The 22,191-nt window shown below is 38.5% G+C and overlaps 1 protein-coding gene across 2 annotated transcripts; it reads left to right on the top strand.

Moving 5' to 3' along the window:
- The first annotated feature begins 2,583 nt into the window (after positions 1-2,583).
- LOC107768657 (peroxiredoxin Q, chloroplastic) lies at positions 2,584-21,239 on the top strand. 2 transcript variants are annotated; one of them, XM_075233004.1, is made up of 10 exons: positions 2,595-2,869; positions 2,964-3,029; positions 9,509-9,554; positions 18,674-18,754; positions 18,881-18,934; positions 19,016-19,084; positions 19,958-20,020; positions 20,382-20,464; positions 20,553-20,618; positions 20,779-21,239. In XM_075233004.1, exons 2-10 carry the CDS (start codon positions 3,001-3,003, stop codon positions 20,819-20,821), a joined length of 534 nt encoding a protein of 177 aa, XP_075089105.1. In that variant the 5' UTR covers positions 2,595-2,869; positions 2,964-3,000; the 3' UTR covers positions 20,822-21,239. The 2 variants fall into 2 exon arrangements, with proteins under 2 accessions (XP_016443279.1, XP_075089105.1); XM_016587793.2 differs by lacking the exon at positions 9,509-9,554 and having other exon boundaries at positions 2,584-2,869.
- Positions 21,240-22,191: the final 952 nt, after the last annotated feature.

Raw genomic sequence — 22,191 nt, 5'->3', positions numbered from 1 at the left:
GCCAATGATCATTTGTATGGTACGAGCGGGTAATGGTGGCTTTGGAGGTCCTTGAGGTTGATCGCATCCTCGAGCGAAGTTGGCTCGTCCTCTGTCGCTCAACAGTTCTTTCAGGTATCCCTGATTTAACATTCTTACTACTTCCTGTCGCAGACCTATGCAGTCCTCGGTCTTGTGTCCTCTTTCCTAGTGGAACTCACACAGGACATTTGACCTCCTTGTGCTTGGGTTTGACTTCATCTTTTGCGGCCACTGCACCTTCGTACCGAACTTCTCCAGTGCGTACACTATTTCTGAGGAGGAAACACAAAAATTATGAGCAGATAGCAGTGGAGGCATACCTCTTTCTCTTCGGGAGGGTGCAGTATATCGAGGCGCGACGTTTGCATGTCGTGGAGGTGGAGGATTGGATGTTCGGATGTAAGGCTGGTGTCTTTCTCGATTGAAGCGTAGTAGTTGATCCCTTCGCCTATCATGGTGGCGATCTCTTCTTGTCTTGATCTGGACTGGTGTTAATCGCTGAAGCGGGCCATTCAGGTCATCCTCGTCTGCCTTTACTTCGGCGTAATAAGCATTGTGGATCTCTTCCCACGTGGTGGGAGGGTACTTCATGAGTCTATTGAGTAGCTTTTTGGTTGCTTTTGACCCGTTTCTTTTTAGCTTGTTTTGAAAGGCTGCTACTATCATCCCTATTGACATGTTTGGTAGGCTTATCCTTACTCTGTTGAATCGGGATAGGAAATCCCGAAGTCCCTCGCCCGTCGTTTGCCTGACGGGAAAGATATCATTGACTCTAGCTTCTGCCTTTTTCTCTCCCGCGTCGCGGTGATGAACTTGTCTGCCATTTCTTTGAACGTGGATATTGATCGTGCTGGTAGTTGGGAATACCACGTCAGCGCTCCCCCTGTCAGAGCTTCGCCGAACTTTTTCAGCAGTACAGACATCACCTGTTCTTTTGACAAATCGTTACCCTTTACTGCGGTAACGTAATGGATTAGGTGAACTTCCAGGTCCGTAGTGCCATCATATATTTTCAAATATGGCGGCATTTCGAAGGTCTTTGGAATGGAATGGGGAGCTGCTCCTTTGCTATACGTTTTCTTGACAAATCGGCCCATATCGTGTTTTGGTAACAACTTCGGAGCACCTGGTATTTTATCTACCCTTTCCTGATGTTCATTCATCTGGCCGTGGAGTGTTTTGTTCTCATTTTCCATCTCTTCCATTTTCCTTAAGATTACCATAAGTGCATCATCACCTGCATCAGTAATAGTGCGGGCGTTACCTATTCGTGTAACGCTTGGCTCATCGGTAGCAGCTGCGATTTCTGTGGGTGGCGCGTCTTCGAGACCTCCCTGAATGGGTTTCTCGAGCATGTTTCTCAAGGCACTCGTTAACCATTCTTCTAGTAGCCTTTTGACTGTTGGTGGCGCTTCTCCTACTGAGGATGTTGAGGTTCCTCTCTCACGCAAGGTCATTAGATCCCCGTGTAGAGGAGGTGAAATCTCACCCTCAGGTGTAACATTTGGTGTTGCATTTTCATTGTCTTCTCCACTGGCCTCGCTGAGGGAATTCATGAGGTTATTTGTGACACCCTCTATTGCTTTTAGCCTTGCTTCTTCCTTTCCTTCCATCGTTGGCTTTTATGGAGCTGGAGAAAGGTGATTATTTCCTTCAAGAACCTAGATGAAAACTACGATTTCAGCTATAGAAATCCCCACAGACGGCGCCAAATTGTTTGACTCAAAAGATATTAAAACCTTTTTGAACAAATCAATCAAAGATGAAGGGGTAAATCTTAACTGAATATAATAATCTCTAGAAAGATAATAGACAAAGAGAAGATGATCGTTAAGTTTCTTTTCATTCAAGAATCATAATCTCTCCAGAGTTCCCCCCTCCGTTACAAGGTTATTGTCCCCCTTTTATACTAAGAGAGAAACTCTTCTAAATTGTAAAAGACAAAATACAAGGAATATTCGATGGAATATTCCTAATATCCCCTAATGGACTTACACTATTACAAGGGTTGTACAGTTTCTTCTTTGCTTTAAGGTCATCTCACTCGGGACATCGACTCAAAGAGACCCTGTCGTTTACCGTACTCGTCGTTGGTCGTGGTCGGTCAAATTTGGACCCATACACATGCTGTTTAAAATATATTCACACTTTACACTGTATTTAATGATGAGCTAATTCACTCAAACTTCAGGAAACCTCAAAATTCAAACTTCAGGACATTGTGTCCTAAAGTTCGAAAATTGTATCCAAAAATTCGAATATTATGTGTCCGGAATTAGTAGTTTAGAAATTATCAGCTAAAAAATTTGGGACATTAAGTCTTGAAATTCAAATTAGCAGCTCAAAAATTCACGATACAAAAATTCAGGATATTTAGTCGTGAAGTTGGTATGAATAGGTTAATCTTTAAATATATTGTAAATTGTGAATATAATTTAAATAGCATGTTTAAAAGTGGCTACGGGTGCACTTCATTACTAAGGTCAGCCCAATAAAAATAGTGGCCCAATAGATTTAGCCTCCTGGCCCAGAATAATTTCAACTACCCATATTGACCTCCGGATAGCGGTTTCGTGTGAAGCAGAGATTTTTTATTAGCAGGGAAACTATGGCGGTTATTCCAACAGTCACCGTGACATCAACCGGCGCACGTTTACTATCGCTCCGGCGCATGTTATCCACCACCGCTACAACTGCTTCTTCTTCTCTGTCCTCGCTCTGCTACTTGAAGCAGGGCTATTATCCTCTGCAACGCAGGAGAATTCTGCCGGCGAGGAAGCTAGTGATACGAGCTGCAAGGACAGAGTCCAAAGGCGTCTCTCTTGGTTTCAGAGCTCCCAATTTTGAGGTAATTTTTTATTTTTATTAAGTGATGTTGGCAGTTGGTTGCTTATTAATGTATGAAAACAAAGAATTTTGCTTTAATGGGAGTAATGTTTCAGCTTACGGAGCCTCTCACTGGAAAAGTTTGGAAGCTTGATGATTTTGAACCATATCCTGCATTGCTGGTAATAGAAAACAATATTATTGCTATTATTTTCCTGAAATGATAAAATTGTACTGTTATTATTATGCGATCTATTATAGACATACATAGTCTAAACTTTTTCTAGAAATGTACATGGTGCGAGTAGAGAGTAGTACTGTAGTAGGTTCGGTTAAATGCACAATGAAGGGCTAGATCGCCATCTATAGCTGCTCCTTCTGTCTCAATTTATGTGGATTAATTCGATTTTACTGATAAATTTAGAAATTTCTAAAGTGATAGTGACCCCAATTCTTCAAAGTCCAAGAGAAATAATTGTAGGTGTTTGTTAAAATGGGATGGAGACATATTAAAATAATTGAATCTACAAGCCCCCAGGGCTTTAGTTTATTGGTAAGAGCGTTCTGTGGGTTAGGTGCGCATCATGGGTTCAAACCCTACTGCAGACAAAAGGATGATATTTAAATGGAGAAGGGTAGAGGGTGAGCCCATTATCATCGAGTTTCAAACTGTGCGCCGCTAGCCCTAGGGAATTTCTCGGCTATAAAAAAAGTAATAATTGAATCCAAAAGGCTAAATAGATTAATGATAATTCAATTTTCTAATAATTGAATGTAAATACTCAAGACAGTAAAATTGAGATACAGAAAGTATTATTATAATTCTTTTCTTGTTTAGAATTGTTTGCATAAATGAGTGTATTTTGTTTACAGACTTTGGAAGAATGTGTTCGATTGTGAATTTTGAATTTAATGTGCTAAGTGAGAGTTCTTTTTGATACATAAATGATGATTTTTTCACTAAACTGCAGTAGTAAAGGAGGTACGGTGTGTGTGCAAAAGAATTTGCTATACTTAGATTCATTATGCATGTAATGAGTTCAAGAAATACAGATATATCAGTGTCATCAAAAAGCAAGACTTGCTCCAAAAAATTTCAATTTCGAATGCATCTAAAGTTATCAATATACAGAATTTATGCTTTCCCCTCAGAACACCTATTAGTTCTTTCCATCCATATTATCCAAATTATACACAGAGAAATGATCTTCCAGAGTTGTTTATGCTTTTTCTGCCCTACCAATTGGGCACATATTGCTTCTTTCCCATGATTTACCTAATGCATACCACACAGGCTCAAAAAGTCCACCATGTCAGCCAAATGTATTTACAGTATAGTATAGTGTGTCTAACTGATTCTGCTTCTTCCCGGGAAAACAAGTCCCTTCTGTTGGGCTCATGCCCATGTTGTCCAGCCAAAGGCCCAATGGCCTTATCTTATTCTCTTTTGGTTTCCATTCCTATTCGGATCAAAGACAATGTCGGGAAAGATCTGACACGAGTTTGCCTGCCAGTGTATTTCAATGAGCCATTGTCGTCCCTGCAAAAGTGCTTCGAAGATTTAGAGTACTTATATCTCTTAGATAGAGCATAGGAACATGGAAAATCGGGGAATAGCCTTTTAAGAATTCTAAATGTTGCTGCTTTTGCTGTCTCTGGTTATGCTTCAACCGAAGGCCGGAACTGTAAACCTTTCAATCCTTTGCCTGGAGAAACTTATGAAGCTGATTTTCTTGAGAAAGGAATCCGCTTTTTCTCTGAGAAGGTTAGTCACCACCCAACACTTATTGCCTATCAATGTGAAGGTAGAGGATGGAAATTCTGGGCTGACAGTAATCTTAAGTCAAAATTTTGGGGAAGATCAATTCAACTTGATCCTGTTGGAACTCTTACCTTAGAATTCAACGATGGGAAGATCTTCCAGTGGAGCAAGGTCACGACAAGTATCTACAATCTTATCCTTGGTCTTTGATTTGAACAGTGGAGATCGGATTTGGAGGCCTTAGCATCTGATTTCGAGCCCTGAACAACAGCTCCAATTTTGTGACTTCTCTTCCTTGTTCAATTGATTTGTTGTTGCTCTTGTTGTTATTGTGGCTCCGTGTTTGGCACTTGTTGTGTAGCCAACTTGGAGAACTTTTGTAACCCTCTTATTGTTATAGTGGAGTTTTTTGGATCTTTGTGATCCCGTGGTTTTTACCTTCGTTTTGAAGGGTTTTCCAAGTTAAAATTTGGTGTCTTTATCTTCTTTATTTCCGGATTTGCATCTTCCTCGACATAACAGTAGTATTAGAGTCTTGGTTATTTATCCAGGTTTTTACGGAATGGAGGCGAATATGAGAAGGATGGTATGTTTAAATAGGAGCAATTATAATATTTGGAGAAGCAAGATGAAAGACTTGTGGTTCGTGAAAAAGATGCATCTACCCGTTTTTGCATCTTATAAATCCGAGAGTATATCTGATGAAGATTGAGATTTCGAGCACCAACAAGTATGTGGATATATACGACAATGGGTTGAAGATAATATTCGCAACCATATTGTGAATGAGACACATGCGAGATCATTGTGGGAAAAGCTAGAAACTCTTTATGATTCAAAAACTAGGAACAACTTTAACCATATTATGAACAAGTTATTCCTAGCAACCCTATCCTTGATCACATAAATGATTTTCAGGACGTCCTTGTTCAGCTGTCTGGAATGTGAGTTAATTTTGATGATGAAATACAAGGAGTTTGGCTTCTTAATACTTTAGCAGACTCTTGGGAAATTCTTCGTGTTTCTTTGACAAATTCAGCTCCTGGAGGTAAGGTAACCATGGAATATGCCAAGAGTGGTGTGTTGAACGAGGAAGTAAGGAGAAAATCTTAGGATTCGTTCTCACAAGCAGATATCTTGGTTACAGAAAACCGGGGGAGAGATAAAGCAAGAGGTTCGAGGAATAGAGGTAAAAGTAGAAGTAAGTCAAGGTCTAAATACCATAATATTACATGCAACCACTTTGTCAAGAAAGGACATATCAAAAGGTTTTGCCACAAGTTGAAGCAAGACATTAGAGAAGGAAAGAAAGTTGAAAATAACGAGAACAATATTGTTGCTATTGTTCGAGATGACCTTCATTTTGCTTTTGATGAAAACGTCATCAATTTGGTATCCGATGAGACGAGCTGGATAGTAGATTCTGGAGCTACCTCACATGTTACACCAAGAAAAGACTTTTTCTCATGTTATACTCCTATTGATTCTAGAGTGTTAAAAATGGGCAATTCCAGTGAAGTTAAGGTGTTTGGTGTTGGCACAGTTTGTTTGAAAACTAATAATGGTTCAACGTTAGTTAGTCAAGATGTCAACATGCTCTAGACTTTCCTTTCAATTTGATCTCCGCAGGAAGATTAGACGATGAAGGTTACCATAATACCCTCTTTAATGGCCAATGAAAGCTCGCCAAGGGTTCACTAGTAGTGGCTCGAAGAGTCAAGTCTTGTTAGTTATATGTGACACAGGGCTCTATTCTTAATGACTCCGTAAATCTGATGGAAACTGATACTTTATCAGAATTGTGGCACAGAAGATTGAGTCATGTGAGTGAGAGGATTACGTGTTTGGCTAAGAAAAGTTTGCTTTCTGGAGTGAAACAAGCAAAGCTGAAAAGGTGCATCCATTGTTTAGCTGGCAAACAGAAAAGGGTTTCCTTTCATAGCCATCCTCATTCAAAAAAGCCTGAATTATTGGAGTTAGTACACTCTGATTTGTGTGGTCCTTTTAAAGTAAAGTCAAAAGGTGGTGCACATTACTTTATGACCTTAATTGATGATCATTCTTGTAAGCTCTGGGTGTATCGATCAAACACTCGGCGCGTTTGAGGAATTTCAGGCCTTAGCTGAGAGACAGATGGGGAAAAAAATTAAAATACATTCGCACTGACAATGGTTGTGAATATTGTGATCCATTTGATAACTATTGCAAGGAACAAGGAATTCGTCACCAGAATACTCCGCCCAAGACTCCTCAATTGAATGGTTTGGCAGAGAGGATGAATAGAACTCTAGTTGAGAGAGTTAGATGCTTGCTTTGAGATGCTAAACTTCCAAATACATTTTGGGCGGAAGCACTTAACACTGTTGCCTATGTTATCATGTCTCCTGCTGCTGCTTTAGATGGTGATGTCCCTGACAAAGTTTGGTTTGCCAAAGATGTTTCTTATGATCACCTGAGAGTTTTTGGGTGTAAAGCTTGTGTGCATGTTCCTAAAGACGAAAGATCGAAACTTGATGTCAAAACTAAGCAGTGCATCTTTATCGATTATGGTTAAGATGAGTTTGAGTATCGTTTTTATGATCTAGTTGACAATAAACTTATTAGAAATCGTGATGTAATATTCTTTGAAGACCAAATTATTGAAGATATTGACAAAGATGAGAAGATAGATTCTCAGAGTAATGAGAGCTTAGTTGATATTGATCCAGTTTCTATTGCTAATGAAGATAGTGATCAAGATCAAAATAATCATCAGGGTGTAGATGTTATGGATGCTCCAGTTGATGAAGTTATGGTTGATAGCAACCAATTCCTACTCAGGTAACTAATTCGAATGCTCCTTGTTAGAGATAGCTATGTAATTGTCCCACATTGGAATAGGAGTAGTATCCCCTTTGTATAGAATAGCTATAAATAGCACCTCTTGTATTGCATCACACACAATATCAATATATCATATTTTCTCCCGTGCCTTCTCACATGGTATCAGAGCTATCGTGAGAGATTTATCGCTGTGCATAAATTCCAGCGATTCCGGGAAGTAAAATCAGTCACCGGAGCCCTTTTTTTTCGGCGACTTTCAAAGTTGTTTTGCGTATGCTTTGTCTCGGTCAGTGTTGTGCACAAAATCCAACACTACCACAAGAGTAGTCACTGTCCGGCGACCAAATCCCAGTGAAAATCTCTGGCGGTACTATAGCTGTCTAAAGAAAATTTTCCGGCTAAGTTCCAACGTTGCGTGGGCCACCTTCCGGCCATTTTTTGGCGACGACTCTTCATGACAGATTGTTTCTCTTGCAATTCCGAGCCTACCCATCCAGGTTACACCAAATTCCGACCATTTTTTTATTTTTCCGGCGTGAATAGTGATTTCAAAAAGTTGACTTCCGGCCATTTTTTGAAAAAGTTCCTTCAGAACAGTTAGGTCTTCTGGTAATTCCGATCCTACCCCTACTGTTTTTATTTCATTCCGACCACTTTGAATATTTTCCGGCTGCAACAGTAACTTTCCAACTGCTACAGTAGTTTACTATTCTGGTTCAGTGTTCCTTACTCTATTTTCAGTGTATTACAGTTGATTATTTCTCTTATTTGGTAATAATTTACAAGATGTCTTTGGGAATTGATGTTTTTGGGTCTAAAAGCATGAGTTCTGGAAACTCTAATGTTATGATTACCTCGGAACCTTTAATGGGAGGTTCAAACTACTTAGCTTGGGCTTCATCTGTCGAGTTGTGGTGTAAAGGTCAAGGTGTGCAAGATCATTTGATTAAACAGTCTAGCGAAGGAGATGAAAAGGCGATAGCGCTTTGGGCAAAAATTGATGCTCAATTATGTAGCATCTTGTGGCGTTCTATTGATTCTAAGTTGATGCCTTTGTTTCGGCCATTCCAGACATGTTATTTGGTTTGGGCAAAGGCTCGTACGTTATACACTAATGATATATCTCGCTTCTATGATGTGATATCACGGATGACAAACTTAAAGAAGCAAGAATTAGATATGTCTACTTACTTGGGTCAGGTACAGGCAGTCATGGAGGAATTTGAGACATTGATGCCAGTTTCTGCTAGTGTGTCAAAACAACAAGAGCAGCGACATAAAATGTTTCTAGTTCTTACACTCGCTGGACTTCCTCATGATCTTGATTCAGTACGAGACCAGATTTTGGCGAGTCCGACTATTCCTACAGTTGATGAATTATTATCTCGATTACTTCGCCTTGCTGCAGCACCAAGTCACCCAGTGATTTCATCACATATACTTGATTCCTCTGTTCTTGCATCCCAGACAGTGGATGTTCGGGCATCTCAAGCTATGGAGAATAGACGAGGAGGCGGTCGTTTTGGGAGATCTAGACCCAAGTGTTCTTATTGTCACAAACTTGGACACACTCGCGAAATGTGTTATTCCTTAAATGGCCGTCCACCCAAAAATGCCTACGTTGCTCAGAGCGAGACTACAGGTAACCAGGGCTTTTCTGTATCTAAAGAAGAATATAATGAGCTCCTTCAGTATCGAGCAAGTAAGCAAACATCTCCACAAGTAGCCTCAGTTGCCCAGACTGACACTCCTATTGCTGGTAATTCTTTTGCTTGTGTTTCCCAGTCTAGTACTCTTGGACCATGGGTCATGGACTCAGGCGCTTCTGATCATATCTCTGGTAATAAATCACTTTTGTCGAATATTGTATATTCATAGTCTCTTCCTACTGTTACTTTAGCCAATGGATGTCAAACTAAGGCACAAGGAGTTGGACAAGCCAACCCATTGTCTTCTATCACCCTAGATTCCGTTCTTTATGTTCCTGGTTGTCCTTTTAGTCTTGCATCTGTTAGTCGTTTGACTCGTGCCCTCAATTGTGGTATATATTTTATTGATGATTCTTTTATTATGCAGGACCGCAGTACGGGACGGACAATTGGTACAGGTCGTGAATCAGAAGGTCTTTACTACCTTAACTCGCTCAGTCCTTCCACAACATGTCTAGTTACAGATCCTCCAGATCTAATCCACAGACGTTTAGGACATCCGAGTTTATCCAAACTTCAAAAGATGGTGCCTAGTTTATCCAGTTTGTCTAGATTAGATTGTGAGTCGTGTCAACTTGGGAAACAAACCCGAGCTTCCTTTACGCGTAGTGTTGAGAGTCATACAGAGTGTGTTTTCTCCTTGGTTCATTCTGATATATGGGGTCCTAGTAGAGTCAGTTCAACCTTGGGATTTCGTTATTTTGTTAGCTTTATTGATGATTACTCAAGATGTACTTGACTTTTCTTAATGAAAGATCGTTCTGAGTTATTCTCTATATTCCAGAGTTTTTGTGCTGAAATCAAAAACCAATTTGGTGTCTCTATCCGCATTTTTCGCAGTGATAATGCCTTAGAATATGTATCTTCTCAGTTTCAGCAGTTTATGTCTTCTCATGGAATTATTCATCAGACATCTTGTCCTTATACCCCTCAGCAAAATGGGGTTGCAGAAAGAAAGAATAGGCACCTTATTGAGACTGCTCGCACACTTCTAATTGAGTCTCGTGTTCCGCTGCGTTTTTGGGGCGATGCAGTTCTCACAACTTGTTATTTGATTAATAGGATGCCTTCATCTCCCATCAAGGGTCAGATTCCACATTCAATATTGTTTCCCCAGTCAGCCTTATACCCTCTTCCACCTCGGGTTTTTGGGAGCACATGTTTTGTTCATAACTTAGCCCCGGGGAAAGATAAGTTAGCTCCTCGTGCTCTCAAGTGTGTCTTCCTTGGTTATTCTCGTGTTCAGAAGGGATATCGTTGTTATTCACCTGATCTTCATAGGTACCTTATGTCAGCTGACGTCACATTTTTCGAGTCTAAACCTTTCTTCACAACTGATGTCACTTCTGCTGACCACCATGACATATCTGAGGTCTTACCTATACCGACTTTTGAGGAGTTTAGTAATCCTCCTCCACCTTCAACCACAGAGGTTTCACCCATACCAACTTTTGAGGAGTCCAGTGTTATCCCTCCTAGTTCCCCAGCCACAGGAACACCACTCTTGACTTATCATCGTCGTTCGCGCCCTACATCAGGCCCATCTGGTTCTCGTCCTGCACCTGACACGGCTCCTACTGCGGATCCTGCTCCTAGTACACCGATTGCACTTCGAAAAGGTATACGGACCACACTAAACCCTAATCCTCATTATGTTGGTTTGAGTTATCATCGTCTGTCATCTCCCCATTATGCTTTTATATCTTCATTGTCCTCGGTTTCCATCCCTAAGTCTACAGGTGAAGCATTGTCTCATCCAGGATGGTGACAGACTATGAGTGACGAGATGTCTGCTTTACATACAAGTGGTACATGGGAGCTTGTTCCTCTTCCTTCAGGTAAATCTACCGTTGGTTGTCGTTGGGTTTATGCAGTCAAAGTTGGTCCCGATGGCCAGATTGATCGACTTAAGGCACGTCTTGTTGCCAAAGGATACACTCAAATATTTGGGCTAGATTATAGTGATACCTTCTCTCCAGTGGCTAAAGTGGCATCAGTTCGCCTTTTTCTATCCATGGCTGCAGTTCGTCATTGGCCCCTCTATCAGTTGGACATTAAGAATGCCTTTCTTCATGGTGATCTTGAGGATGAGGTTTATATGGAGCAACCACCTGGTTTTATTGCTCAGGGGAGTCTCGTGGCCTTGTATGTCGCTTGCGTCGGTCACTTTATGGTCTAAAGCAGTCTCCTCGAGCCTGGTTTGGTAAGTTCAGCACGGTTATCCAGGAGTTTGGCATGACTCGTAGTGAAGCTGATCACTCTGTGTTTTATTGCCACTCTGCTTCAAGTCTATGTATTTATCTGGTAGTCTATGTTGATGATATTGTTATTACGGGCAATGATCAGGATAGTATTACTAATCTGAAGCAACATCTCTTCCAGCACTTTCAAACTAAGGATCTAGGCAGATTGAAGTACTTTCTAGGTATTGAGGTTGCTCAATCTAGCTCAGGTATTGTTATTTCTCAAAGGAAATATGTGTTAGACATTCTTGAGGAAACAGGGATGACAGGTTGCAGACCTGTTGACACGCCGATGGATTCGAATTCTAAACTTCTCCTGGACAGGGGGAGCCACTTAGCGATCCTGCAAGCTATAGGCGGCTGGTTGGTAAATTAAATTATCTCACAGTGACTAGGCCCGACATTTCTTATCCTGTGAGTGTTGTAAGTCAGTTTATGAATTCTCCCTGTGATAGTCATTGGGATGCAGTTGTCCGCATTATCCGGTATATAAAATCGGCTCCAGGTAAAGGATTACTGTTTGAGGATCGAGGTCATGAGCAGATCATTGGGTACTCGGATGCTGATTGGGCAGGATCACCTTCTGATAGACGTTCTACGTCTGGATATTGTGTTTTAGTAGGAGGAAATTTGGTGTCCTGGAAAAGTAAGAAACAAAATGTAGTTGCTCGGTCTAGTGCAGAAGCAGAATACCGAGCAATGGCTATGGCAACATGTGAACTAGTCTGGACCAAACAATTGCTCAAGGAGTTGAAATTTGGTGAAATCAGTCGGATGAAACTTGTGTGCGATAATCAAGCTGCACTTCATATTGCATCAAATCCGGTGTTTCATGAGAGAACTAAACACATTGAGATTGATTGTCACTTCGTCAGAGAAAAGATACTCTCAGGAGATATTACTACGAAGTTTGTGAGATCGAATGATCAACTTGCAGATATTTTCACCAAGTCCCTCACTAGTCCTCGCATTGATTATATATGTAACAAGCTCGGTACATATGATTTATATGCTCCGGCTTGAGGGGAGTGTTAGAGATAGCTATGTAATTGTCCCACATTGGAATAGGAGTGGTATCCCCTTTGTATAGAGTAACTATAAATAGCACCTCTTGTATTGCATCACACACAATATCAATATATCATATTTTCTCCCGTGCCTTCTCACACTCCTGAAACCTCTCTAAGAAGATCTACAAGGGAAAAACAAAACTCCATGCGCTATCCTTTTGATGAGTATGTACTTTTGACTGACATGGGAGAGCCTGGGGACTGCGTAGTTAAGCTTGCATATAAGCATGCGTTTTGTAGAAAATTGGCAGGCATGAAGCTTATCAATAGTTCCTTTACTTGAAACATATTTGGCCCCTTGGCTGGAGGGGGAGTTTGTTGGGCTCATGCCCATGTTGTCCAGCCAAAGGCCCAATGACCTAATTCTATTCTCTTTTTCAATTGGATCCGGCAACTTCGTTCTGCGTGTAACTTGTGCAAATCATCAATGGAATCGCTTGCCATGTGGTCCACAACTACTGACCCACCAGATAAATTAAGTTCAAAGAAACATTTATTTGCGTCAAGATAAATGGCTTCCTCTTCATCAAGCTCTTTTTTCTCAATATCATCGGACGATTCAGTCGTACTCCATTCAGTGTACTTGCCACGCCCTAAACTGGAGAGTTGCTTCATAAGTTGGAATTCACCATCATGAACCCCGGAAGCTTCAGCTTCGATATTAGCTGCCTCCAACTGTCTTAATGTGTCCAGCAGATTAGAGCGCTCGTTACAAAGACTTTTAAGTTGTCCTCTTATTTCTGAAACTTGGACAACATGATCTGCGCACAGTCATTGACAAGTCCCTCACCAATACCCTCGTCAAGCAACCATTTTTTCAACCTTTCAGTAGATATAGATACATCATTTTGCAAAAGGTTGAAATTATCATTCAAAGGTCTCAACTGAAAAAGATTTCTTGTTGATATCAAAGCTTCTATCTAGGCTGCCCGTTCTTTCTTTGAATTTGTTCTCAAATGAAGAGTCTTGGTAGATGTAAATATGTAGAATCACCTATCATCAGACTTGCTCTCACAGAATGATGAAGCCTTCTAAAACATCTTGATCCTTCCTTATCATTCAGTAGCATCCATAATGTAGCCATATGGGGTTTGAGAGTCGTGTTTAGGGGAAGAACTTTACGGGACAAGTGTTAGTGTGTCACTTGTGTTTGTCTCTTTGTGAGGTTGTTCTCTTGATAATTTGTACTCTCTTTTAGATAATGGATTGCTCATCTTCGCCCGTGGATGTAGGTCAAATTGACCGAACCACGTTAAATGTTTGTGTCTCTTTTGATAGATTTCTCTTTTGTTGTCTGATTTATCGTCATTCAAGTTTTTCTTACTAGCTTCCACATGACACCTGATTTTTCGGTCCTAACAAGTGGTATCGAGCGAGATTCAAGACAAGTTCATCTTAGCGGGTTTAGTTCTAGCCGCGACTTATTTGACGGTAATTATGCTTTTTACCTAAGAAATTTGACTGGAGTACTACTCACGTGAGACAAACTTTCTGTTGGAGATTTGGAGATACGACCTGTTGAATATTATGTGAAGAGGGTGGATCAAGTTTATTTTGTCATAAAATTCAGGCCAAGGGGGAGAATTGTTAGGTGTTTGTTTTGATTTTCTTATCATATTTGGTTTCCTATCTCTTGAAGGAAAGGACAACATATTTATCATAATAGGGTTTTCCTTCTTATAGAAGGAAATTTTAAATCTCTCATATTTGGCTAGTTCCTTTTCTTATAGGAAGAGGTTTGAACTTCTATAAATTAAGGATCCTTCCTTCTCATTCAGTAGCATCCACAATGTAGCCATATGGGGTTTGAGAGTCGTGTTTAGGGGAAAAACTTTACGGGACAAGTGTTAGCGTGTCACCTGTGTTTGCCTCTTCGTGAGGTTGTTCTCTCGATATTTTGTACTCTCTTTTATATAGTGAATTTCTCATCTTCGCCCGTGGATGTAGGTAAAATTGACCGAACCACGTTAAATGTTTGTGTCTCTTTTGGTAGATTTCTCTTTTGTTGTCTGATTTCTTGTCATTTAAAGTTTTCTTTACTAGCTTCCGCATGACACCTGATTTTTCGGTCCTAACACCTGCTACCTATAAATCTCTTATTTTTTTAGTTGTCACCTATCAAGCATTCCTCTTATAGCTCTGTCCATCCATAGCATGCCACTCTAGTTGGGGATTTTATTCTCAAGATCATTTTTTGTTGTTAATCTACAGTTTTTGTTGCCCCCTTTTTAAATAAGTAGTCGCAACATGATTTCACATAGTATTTTCTACCATTCTTTAATTTCCATATAAGAGAAGCTTTTTGAGTTTCATCCAGGTTTACTTTTAGTATCCCAGTGGCGGACCCGGGATTTCTAAGTCGGGGGTGCTCAACTGCCTTAAATCTTGAAGTGCTACTTTGAGATTGGATGTGCAGCTAAAATCTTTATATGTTACTAGTAGTTATAAAAATATAGGCGAAATACATATTTTACCCATCGACCTTGTCCCCTAATCCCTCTTACACACCTGTTAAACACGAGAATAATATTACACACCAAAACTTTTAAAAGTGTGTTTATTACACACTACTTTGGTGTTTGACCACATCTGCTTAAAGATTGCTATTACACGCGCCAATCAGCATTTGACACGTATCATAAATCGAGAAAAAAAAAGAAGAAAAACTGGAAAAAAAACTTCCCCCGGTCATCTTCCCAAAGAAAAAAACCTAGAAAAGAAAAAACCCTGCGCCCCCTCTTCATCTTCCCAACCCCATCATCTTCCCCACCAACCTTTCCACCATAAGCACCTTCTTCTCTAACTATAGATTTAACTCCTTGTCGATTTTTAACAAGTTTTAACAACATCCATCACAAATCCTTATAACAAATTTTAGATTCAAGCTCAAACCCAAAGCTTTAACAAGATCCTTATAACGAATTTTAGATTGGCAGAATACATAAAATGACACCTGAACTTGTACCCCAAATCCCTGTTACACACCTGTTGACCACGGGAATATTTTTAAACACTCAACCTTTCAAAATTGTATCTATTACACACCACTTTGATATTTGACCACTTCGTTTAAATAGGTGTATGTCACGCACCAATATCATCGTGACATGTGTTATTAAGTTAAAAAATCAAAAAAGGTCTCCAGCAATTTTTTTTTTAAAAGGAACCCAGGCAAAAAAAGAAAAAAGAAAAGGGAACTCATCTTCTTCACAAGACCAACCACCATGGCTGTGCCTACTTTCATCTTAATTTCAGCTACCAAAATTTTTAAAATCAAGCTTAGACTTCTTCAAGTCTAATATCCAACACTTAATTCAAAACATTGTTCTTTGGCATTCTTCAACAAGTTTCAATCCAACTCTCAATTCATCTCCAAATGAGTTCCAACTTGAAATGGAGCTTCTAATCAACAACTAATTAAGTATCCAAATATCAATTTTAGTAAAAAAATAATTTCACATAAACAATTTTAGTACTGTTCTCTTGATTTTTCGGGCTAATAATTGCACTTTTTGAATCGAAATTTTTTGGGTCTAATTGAAACCGCACTTTCCGAGCTAACAATTTCACACCAATCTCTTGATAATCCGAAAATGCTTTATTTACTAGTTGAAAAAACGAAGAAAAAAAAAGTTTGGAAAGTAACAAAAAAAACAAACAAACTAGAAAGAGGTTCTGTGAGCATTAATGGAGGAAGAAAAATGAAGGAGATGAATAAAAAAAAAGAAATGGGAAAAAGTTGGACATGTGGCGTTTTCATGAGGCTTCAGATACAAAACTTTTTAGTTCACTCGCGTTATTTGTGTGTAAAGGACGTGCGTGCCATGTAGGCAAAGTGGTGTGTAATAGATACAATTTTGAAAGGTTGAGTGTTTGAAAATATTCCCGTGGTCAACAGGTGTGTAACAGGGATTTGAGTACAAGTTCAGGTGTCATTTTATGTATTCTGCCTTTTAGATTCAAGCTCAAACCCAAAGCTTCAAGCTTGTTAATGGTGTTTTTTGAATTTTATCAAAATGAATCACCAAATTTTCAGCATGTTTTAAGTAAATTTTAACTCAATAATATCACTAATTCAAACTAATTTTCTAGGTCATGGAACACCAAAATCAACAAGACCTGATTAAATTTTCAAGCTTTTCCAAAAGATCAATAATGGTGATTTTTACAAGACCCAATAGCTCCCCTGTTCTTCTTCTTATTATTTTTCTTCTTAGTCATGGGGGTTGGGAGACGAAACAGGACGGGATAGACAAAACTAGGGTGGGGGCTAGGGAAGAAGACGAAATGGGGGGGGGGGAGAAAATATTGGGGTTTGGGAAGAAGACATGAGTTACATTTTTTTTCTTTAATTTGAAAAGAAAATAGTTTTAAAAAGGGAAAAATAGAAGGAAAGAAACTTAATTTTAGATGAATTTTTTAGCTTTCACGCACCTCTTTTATGTGTAATACACGCGTGTGACACATGACAAAAGAGGTGTGTAATAGATACACTTTTAAAAGTTTTAGTGTTTAATATTATTCCCGTATTTAGCAGGTGTGTAAGCAGAGGCAGCCCGACCAATTTCGTGGCCTAAAGCCAAACTTTATGAGGGGCCTTTCTCCTATTAAGTCTTCTCAATTGACGATATATAGCTAATTCGTTTAATATCTTTGAGACATTGTTGATCTTAGGTAAGGTTTTATCAATTTTAATTTTGAAATACTTTTTTCTGATGAAGCAACGGTAATAGGAGTTATTAACATTATTCTATAAGTAATATAGGCATTTGGAAATTAATCAAATCTTTTTATTTGATTGAGTATATCAATTAAATTGTTATCGCTAATTATAATATTTTCCTTAATATTTTTAATTCAGAAAATAAATCTAAACTATCAGTATCGGGTTGATTATTGTGATTTAAGGAGCATTCAAGATGAAGGCAATATCTTTTCAAATTTCCATCATCTAGTGATCTCAGTTTTTACCGCCAAATAGAAAATTGAAAATATTTTCATATGCCTCTAATTGTTTAAATCTATTTTAAAGTAAAAAAAAAAACCTCATCTACTATTCTCTTCGGTCCATAATAAGTGACTTTTTTGGCTTTTATTTTGGTCCAAAATAAGTATACTTTTATATAATCGAGAAGGAATTAACTTTATTTTTCCAAATTTTGCCCTTATTTACATATCTCAATGTATCAAGTTAATAACATATAAATTTTAATTTAGGATAATTCAGTCAAAATATATTTTTGATCTAGGAGACAATATTTTTTTAAGGGGTACAACAAAGGTTAAAAAGTCATTTATTATGGACCAGAGGAAATATGTATAAAAAGTAAGTAATCAACTTTAAATGACTCATCGAGAGATTTTGAGATTTCACTATTAACATTGTTTCTTCCCATATATTACACGTTTCTTATGAAATTCGGGTTCGATATTAATTTCAAATGCAATTTGCTTGACAGAAATCAAAGCAGTTGCAAATTCTTCATCTATTTATTTGTTAAATAAAGAAATCAAACTTTTTCACTTCACATAACTATTTTAAATTTTTTTATATATAGCCAGCCTATAAGGCGGGGAGAAAAATGGAGCCTCAACAAATATGGGGCCTAAAGCAATTGCTTTACCTGCTTTATGGACGAGCCGCCCCTGTGTGTAAGATGTATTTGGGGACAAGGTCGATGGGTAAAATATGTATTTTGCCTAAAAATATAGTATCTGGGTAAAGTACAATGGGGTGCTTGAGCACCCAATAGCTACATTGTAGGTCCGCAATTGAGTAAACCCAATAACGAGTTTACTCCAGGTTTTCGTGTGCGATATACATGCTGCACATTTATTGATGGCTACTCCATTGACTTTAGTGTGGTGAATTTATTGGGTGTTCTCGAGTTATTGACTTTACTAATAATGTCCATCTGAGTGAGCTTGTCTTCTTGACCTTCATCCATATTGTCATTAATTTCATGTGGTCAAACTGTAAAATGAACTGAATTCTGTAGGCCATAAAACATGTTCTCATTAGTCCTTAACTAAATAAATACTTCTGTTAGCCATACAATATATACTTCTGCCAGCACATGGGTTTAACTTAAAATTAGAAGTTTTTTGTTTTTATAAGAGCTGAAGGTTGAAAAAAGAATTAAAGAGCAATGAATATCCTTTCCCTCTTATATTAACTTGTTTTAACTGTGATTCAACTCTAATAATGTAATTTCGCAGGTTATGTTCATCTGCAACCATTGTCCATTTGTCATACATTTGAAGAAGGATATTGTTAAACTTTCAAATTTCTACATGAAGGTAGGTGGTAATCTGATTCGGTTTCCCTTCCTTTTTAACTTCACGTATTACATGCACTCTCTGCTTTCTGTCAGCTCAGTAGTTGAAACGAGCAGAATAACATCAAGAAGTTCATCTTTGCTGCAGAAAGGGCTTGCGGTGGTAGGAATATCTTCAAACTCTGTAGTTACACATCCACAGGTTCAGATGCTATATAACCTATGATCTCTTGGTTTTGTGAGACCATTATGGAATTGTTGTGAGTTTCTCCATCTTTCACAGGATGGACCTGAATTCATGGCAGAAGACGCTAAGCTCTTCAAATATCCTTTCCCTTATCTTTATGATGAGGTGTGCTTCTATAACGAGTTCCTGATGATAGTTTTCAATATAATTGCTTGTATTGTATATATATCACTTTCAGTTATCATCCCATTTCTTTTTTTCATTTTTTATGGAAATATATTTGTTGCTGGATATCAATGTTTGGCAAGATTCACATGCTCACCAGGCCAGTCTGCTATTACCCCTTATTTCACCACTATATTTTTCTACAACACTGGTTCAGTTCTGTTGAGAATATCAACAGCTCTAGTTACTATTCATACTGGTTCTACTCCCGCTGTCCAAATTGGTTGCTGAGACTTAGCATGTCTGGAAGCTTACTATTTTCCACGTTGCTGCGGAGCCCTGATGAGGCTTAGGAGTTGGGGCAATGCCCAAAAATATTTAACCCTTTTCACTGAAACTTACATTATCTTTTAGGGATTGAGCAACTAAAAAAGTTTGAATGAAGTTGCTGCTGTTATATATCTGACCTGGAGCCTCTTAAGTACTTTCATTTTAACTATACCTTCCAGAAGTTTAGTTAGGTTAACCATGACACAAGAACAGGAGGTCATTTGGGTTCAGTTGGACCCAGTGATCGTAGGCTGCTTACGCCTCTGACTCTACCTCTTTCAACTTGTTGTTCTCCCTTGAGGCTGCAATTGTCTAAACTAAGTTGTGGAAGTACAATTATGGAGTTATCACAGTTGGCAAGAAATCTTCTAAATTGCACTGATACTTTGTGCTCATTAACTATTGTACAAAGATGAGGTGTGCAAAACACTACTTGACATGTATCCACTGCTGTCTGTTTCTTATGTTTTTATTTGAAAATATTTACAATCTGTTTCGCATCGAACTTGTTCGAACTTCTTCAGCTTGATGTTTTTCTTGCAGTCACAAGAAGTTGCAAAAGACTTTGGGGCTGTTTGTACACCAGAATTTTTCCTGTTCAAAAAGGTAATGACTACTCGAGTTATATCTGAAAGCTTCAAAGTTAGCATGACACACCATACCCCTGTTTTGAAATTTTAAAATGCTTTTCTGTCCCTTGTTTCTTTCTTAAATATATGCATTATCTCCCTTATAGATGTATTTTACCCCCTTGTTTGAAATCCTCTCAACCACAGTTCATGGCTTTCTATCCCAGTTCTTACTGAGAGTATTGTAGTGTTTCCTCTCATTTCTTTCATCCCAAGTTAATACTACTAACATATTCTCGAAGCCTCTAAATAAGTATTCTCACAAGAGTTGTAAAGCAATGTTGCTTTTATTGTTTTGGGAATTATTTGCAGAGTTAAAGAATTTCATTTTGTGACAGGATGGCAGAAGGCCCTTTGAGCTAGTGTATCATGGTCAATTTGATGATTCAAGGCCAAGTAACAATGCACCTGTCACAGGAAGGTTAGTAACATTGTCTATTCAATTTTCTCTCAGGAATCTAGTGTACTATTGCAAATTCCTAATATAGTTGTTATGACACATCTCCTAGGGACTTGAGCCTAGCAATAGATTGCGTGCTTAGTGGCCAGCCAGTTTCATCCAATCAAAAACCCAGGTACTCTTATTTCCGTTTATATGCCCCCTTATTGTCTGTTTTTTCTGGTTTTACAAGCATTTGTGGTTTTCTTCCCTTGAAAAGCCTAATGGGAATGGTTGAGGTTAGGATTTATGCTCTTAGGTTATGTACTGATCTCGGTTTTTGTACTTGCTACTAGCATTGGATGCAGCATAAAATGGCATCCAGGGGCAAAGCAGTAAGCATCATCTCCACTGTCTATAAGTTTTCAGCAACACATTTAAGTGCGCCAGATTATCCATGTAGCCGATGATGAGCATTGAAGTGCTGGCACATTTGTGTTACTTTTTCCATGCCTCTTCTAGCATTGTGAGTTGAGCTTCAAGATCAAAGCTTTAATAAGGAGAACTGATCAATATATGCCAATTGTCACACTCATGTATATATTGTTTCCTCGGTACTTCCTAGCAAAGCCCCTTTTTCTTACATTGCATAAGCTGTCCTTACTTTGGTAAAGGTTGAAATACTGATTTATAAGATGTAATGCTGGATCCTGGCATATGTACCGTAAAGGAGCCGAAAATAATACTTGTTACCAAATGGAGTAATATGCTACCACATGCTAGTAGCCGATTGCCTAAAATATGAGCAAATTACTAACTTTGGTCCTCTTGTTACTGTAATCTGGAGTTATGTTCCTCCAAGTGTTTTGTAAATCGTTTTATGTATTTCATTGCTTCACTAATTTCACTTTCTCTGGTTGTAATGCTCTAATTTTCTGGTAGACCCTTGTATTCGCACACCTTTATCCTCTGTTCTTTTGACATATTTGTCTGTGTCTATCCCTCCGTGCACTTGTCTGGGGTTTGTCTAAAGCAAGCTCTGCTAGATTTGATTACTTTTGTTTAGCTTTTCCGTTCTTCTTTCTATTGTGTTGTGAGCCGAGTGTGTGGCCAACTTACTTTCAAGTTTCACCACAATATGAAGGGACACGTGGTTGTTAGCAATCTATCACTGAAACTTGACAGAAACTACAAAGCATTAAGGAGTCGTTTGGTAGGATGTATTAGGAAAAATAATGCATGTGTTAGCTTTGGTATGATTAATCCTTTGTTTGATACACTTTTTCAATCAATGTATAACTAGTAACTAATACAAGTATTAGTTATACACCCTATTTGGTATTATCCTATGTATAGCTAATGCATAACAAACCATGGTATTAGAAATACCAAGACTATTAATACATGCATACGCATGATTAAAGACAAAATTACCCTTGAAGTCCCTCAAAGCTAAAGAATGTGGAGGGTATTATTGTAGACAAATAATTCTTTCAGAAATTATAGAATACATGTCATTTTAAATGTATTACACCAAACAGTCATAAGAAATAATCTCAGCTTAATTAATACCAGCATAACTAATCTCTACATTCCTAATCCCCGTATTACTAATACGCCCTATTCACTACTATTCTTATACACCCTAGCAAACAATCCCTAAATATTGCTTTGATACTTTATGCTGATTGTCATGTTTAAAGTAGAACTTCAAACTATGGTTTCTATCATCCAATTTCCAGTTGAGTTGATGCCAGAATATCAAACAT

The sequence above is a fragment of the Nicotiana tabacum genome, chromosome 16, assembly GCF_000715075.1.
Source record: "Nicotiana tabacum cultivar K326 chromosome 16, ASM71507v2, whole genome shotgun sequence".
NCBI lineage: Eukaryota > Viridiplantae > Streptophyta > Magnoliopsida > Solanales > Solanaceae > Nicotiana > Nicotiana tabacum.
Note: the sequence above shows the minus strand (reverse complement) of the source record. Positions and strands in the feature narration are given on the sequence as shown.

Bases quoted from the DNA above. Each gene is read 5' to 3' on its own strand.
- LOC107768657 (XM_016587793.2), top strand. From the start codon at position 2,630: ATGGCGGTTATTCCAACAGTCACCGTGACATCAACCGGCGCACGTTTA. The intron at 18,935-19,015 runs GTTCAGATGCTA...CATCTTTCACAG, and splicing joins CTGTAGTTACACATCCACAG to GATGGACCTGAATTCATGGC. The intron at 20,619-20,778 runs GTACTCTTATTT...ACTTGCTACTAG, and splicing joins TCATCCAATCAAAAACCCAG to CATTGGATGCAGCATAAAAT.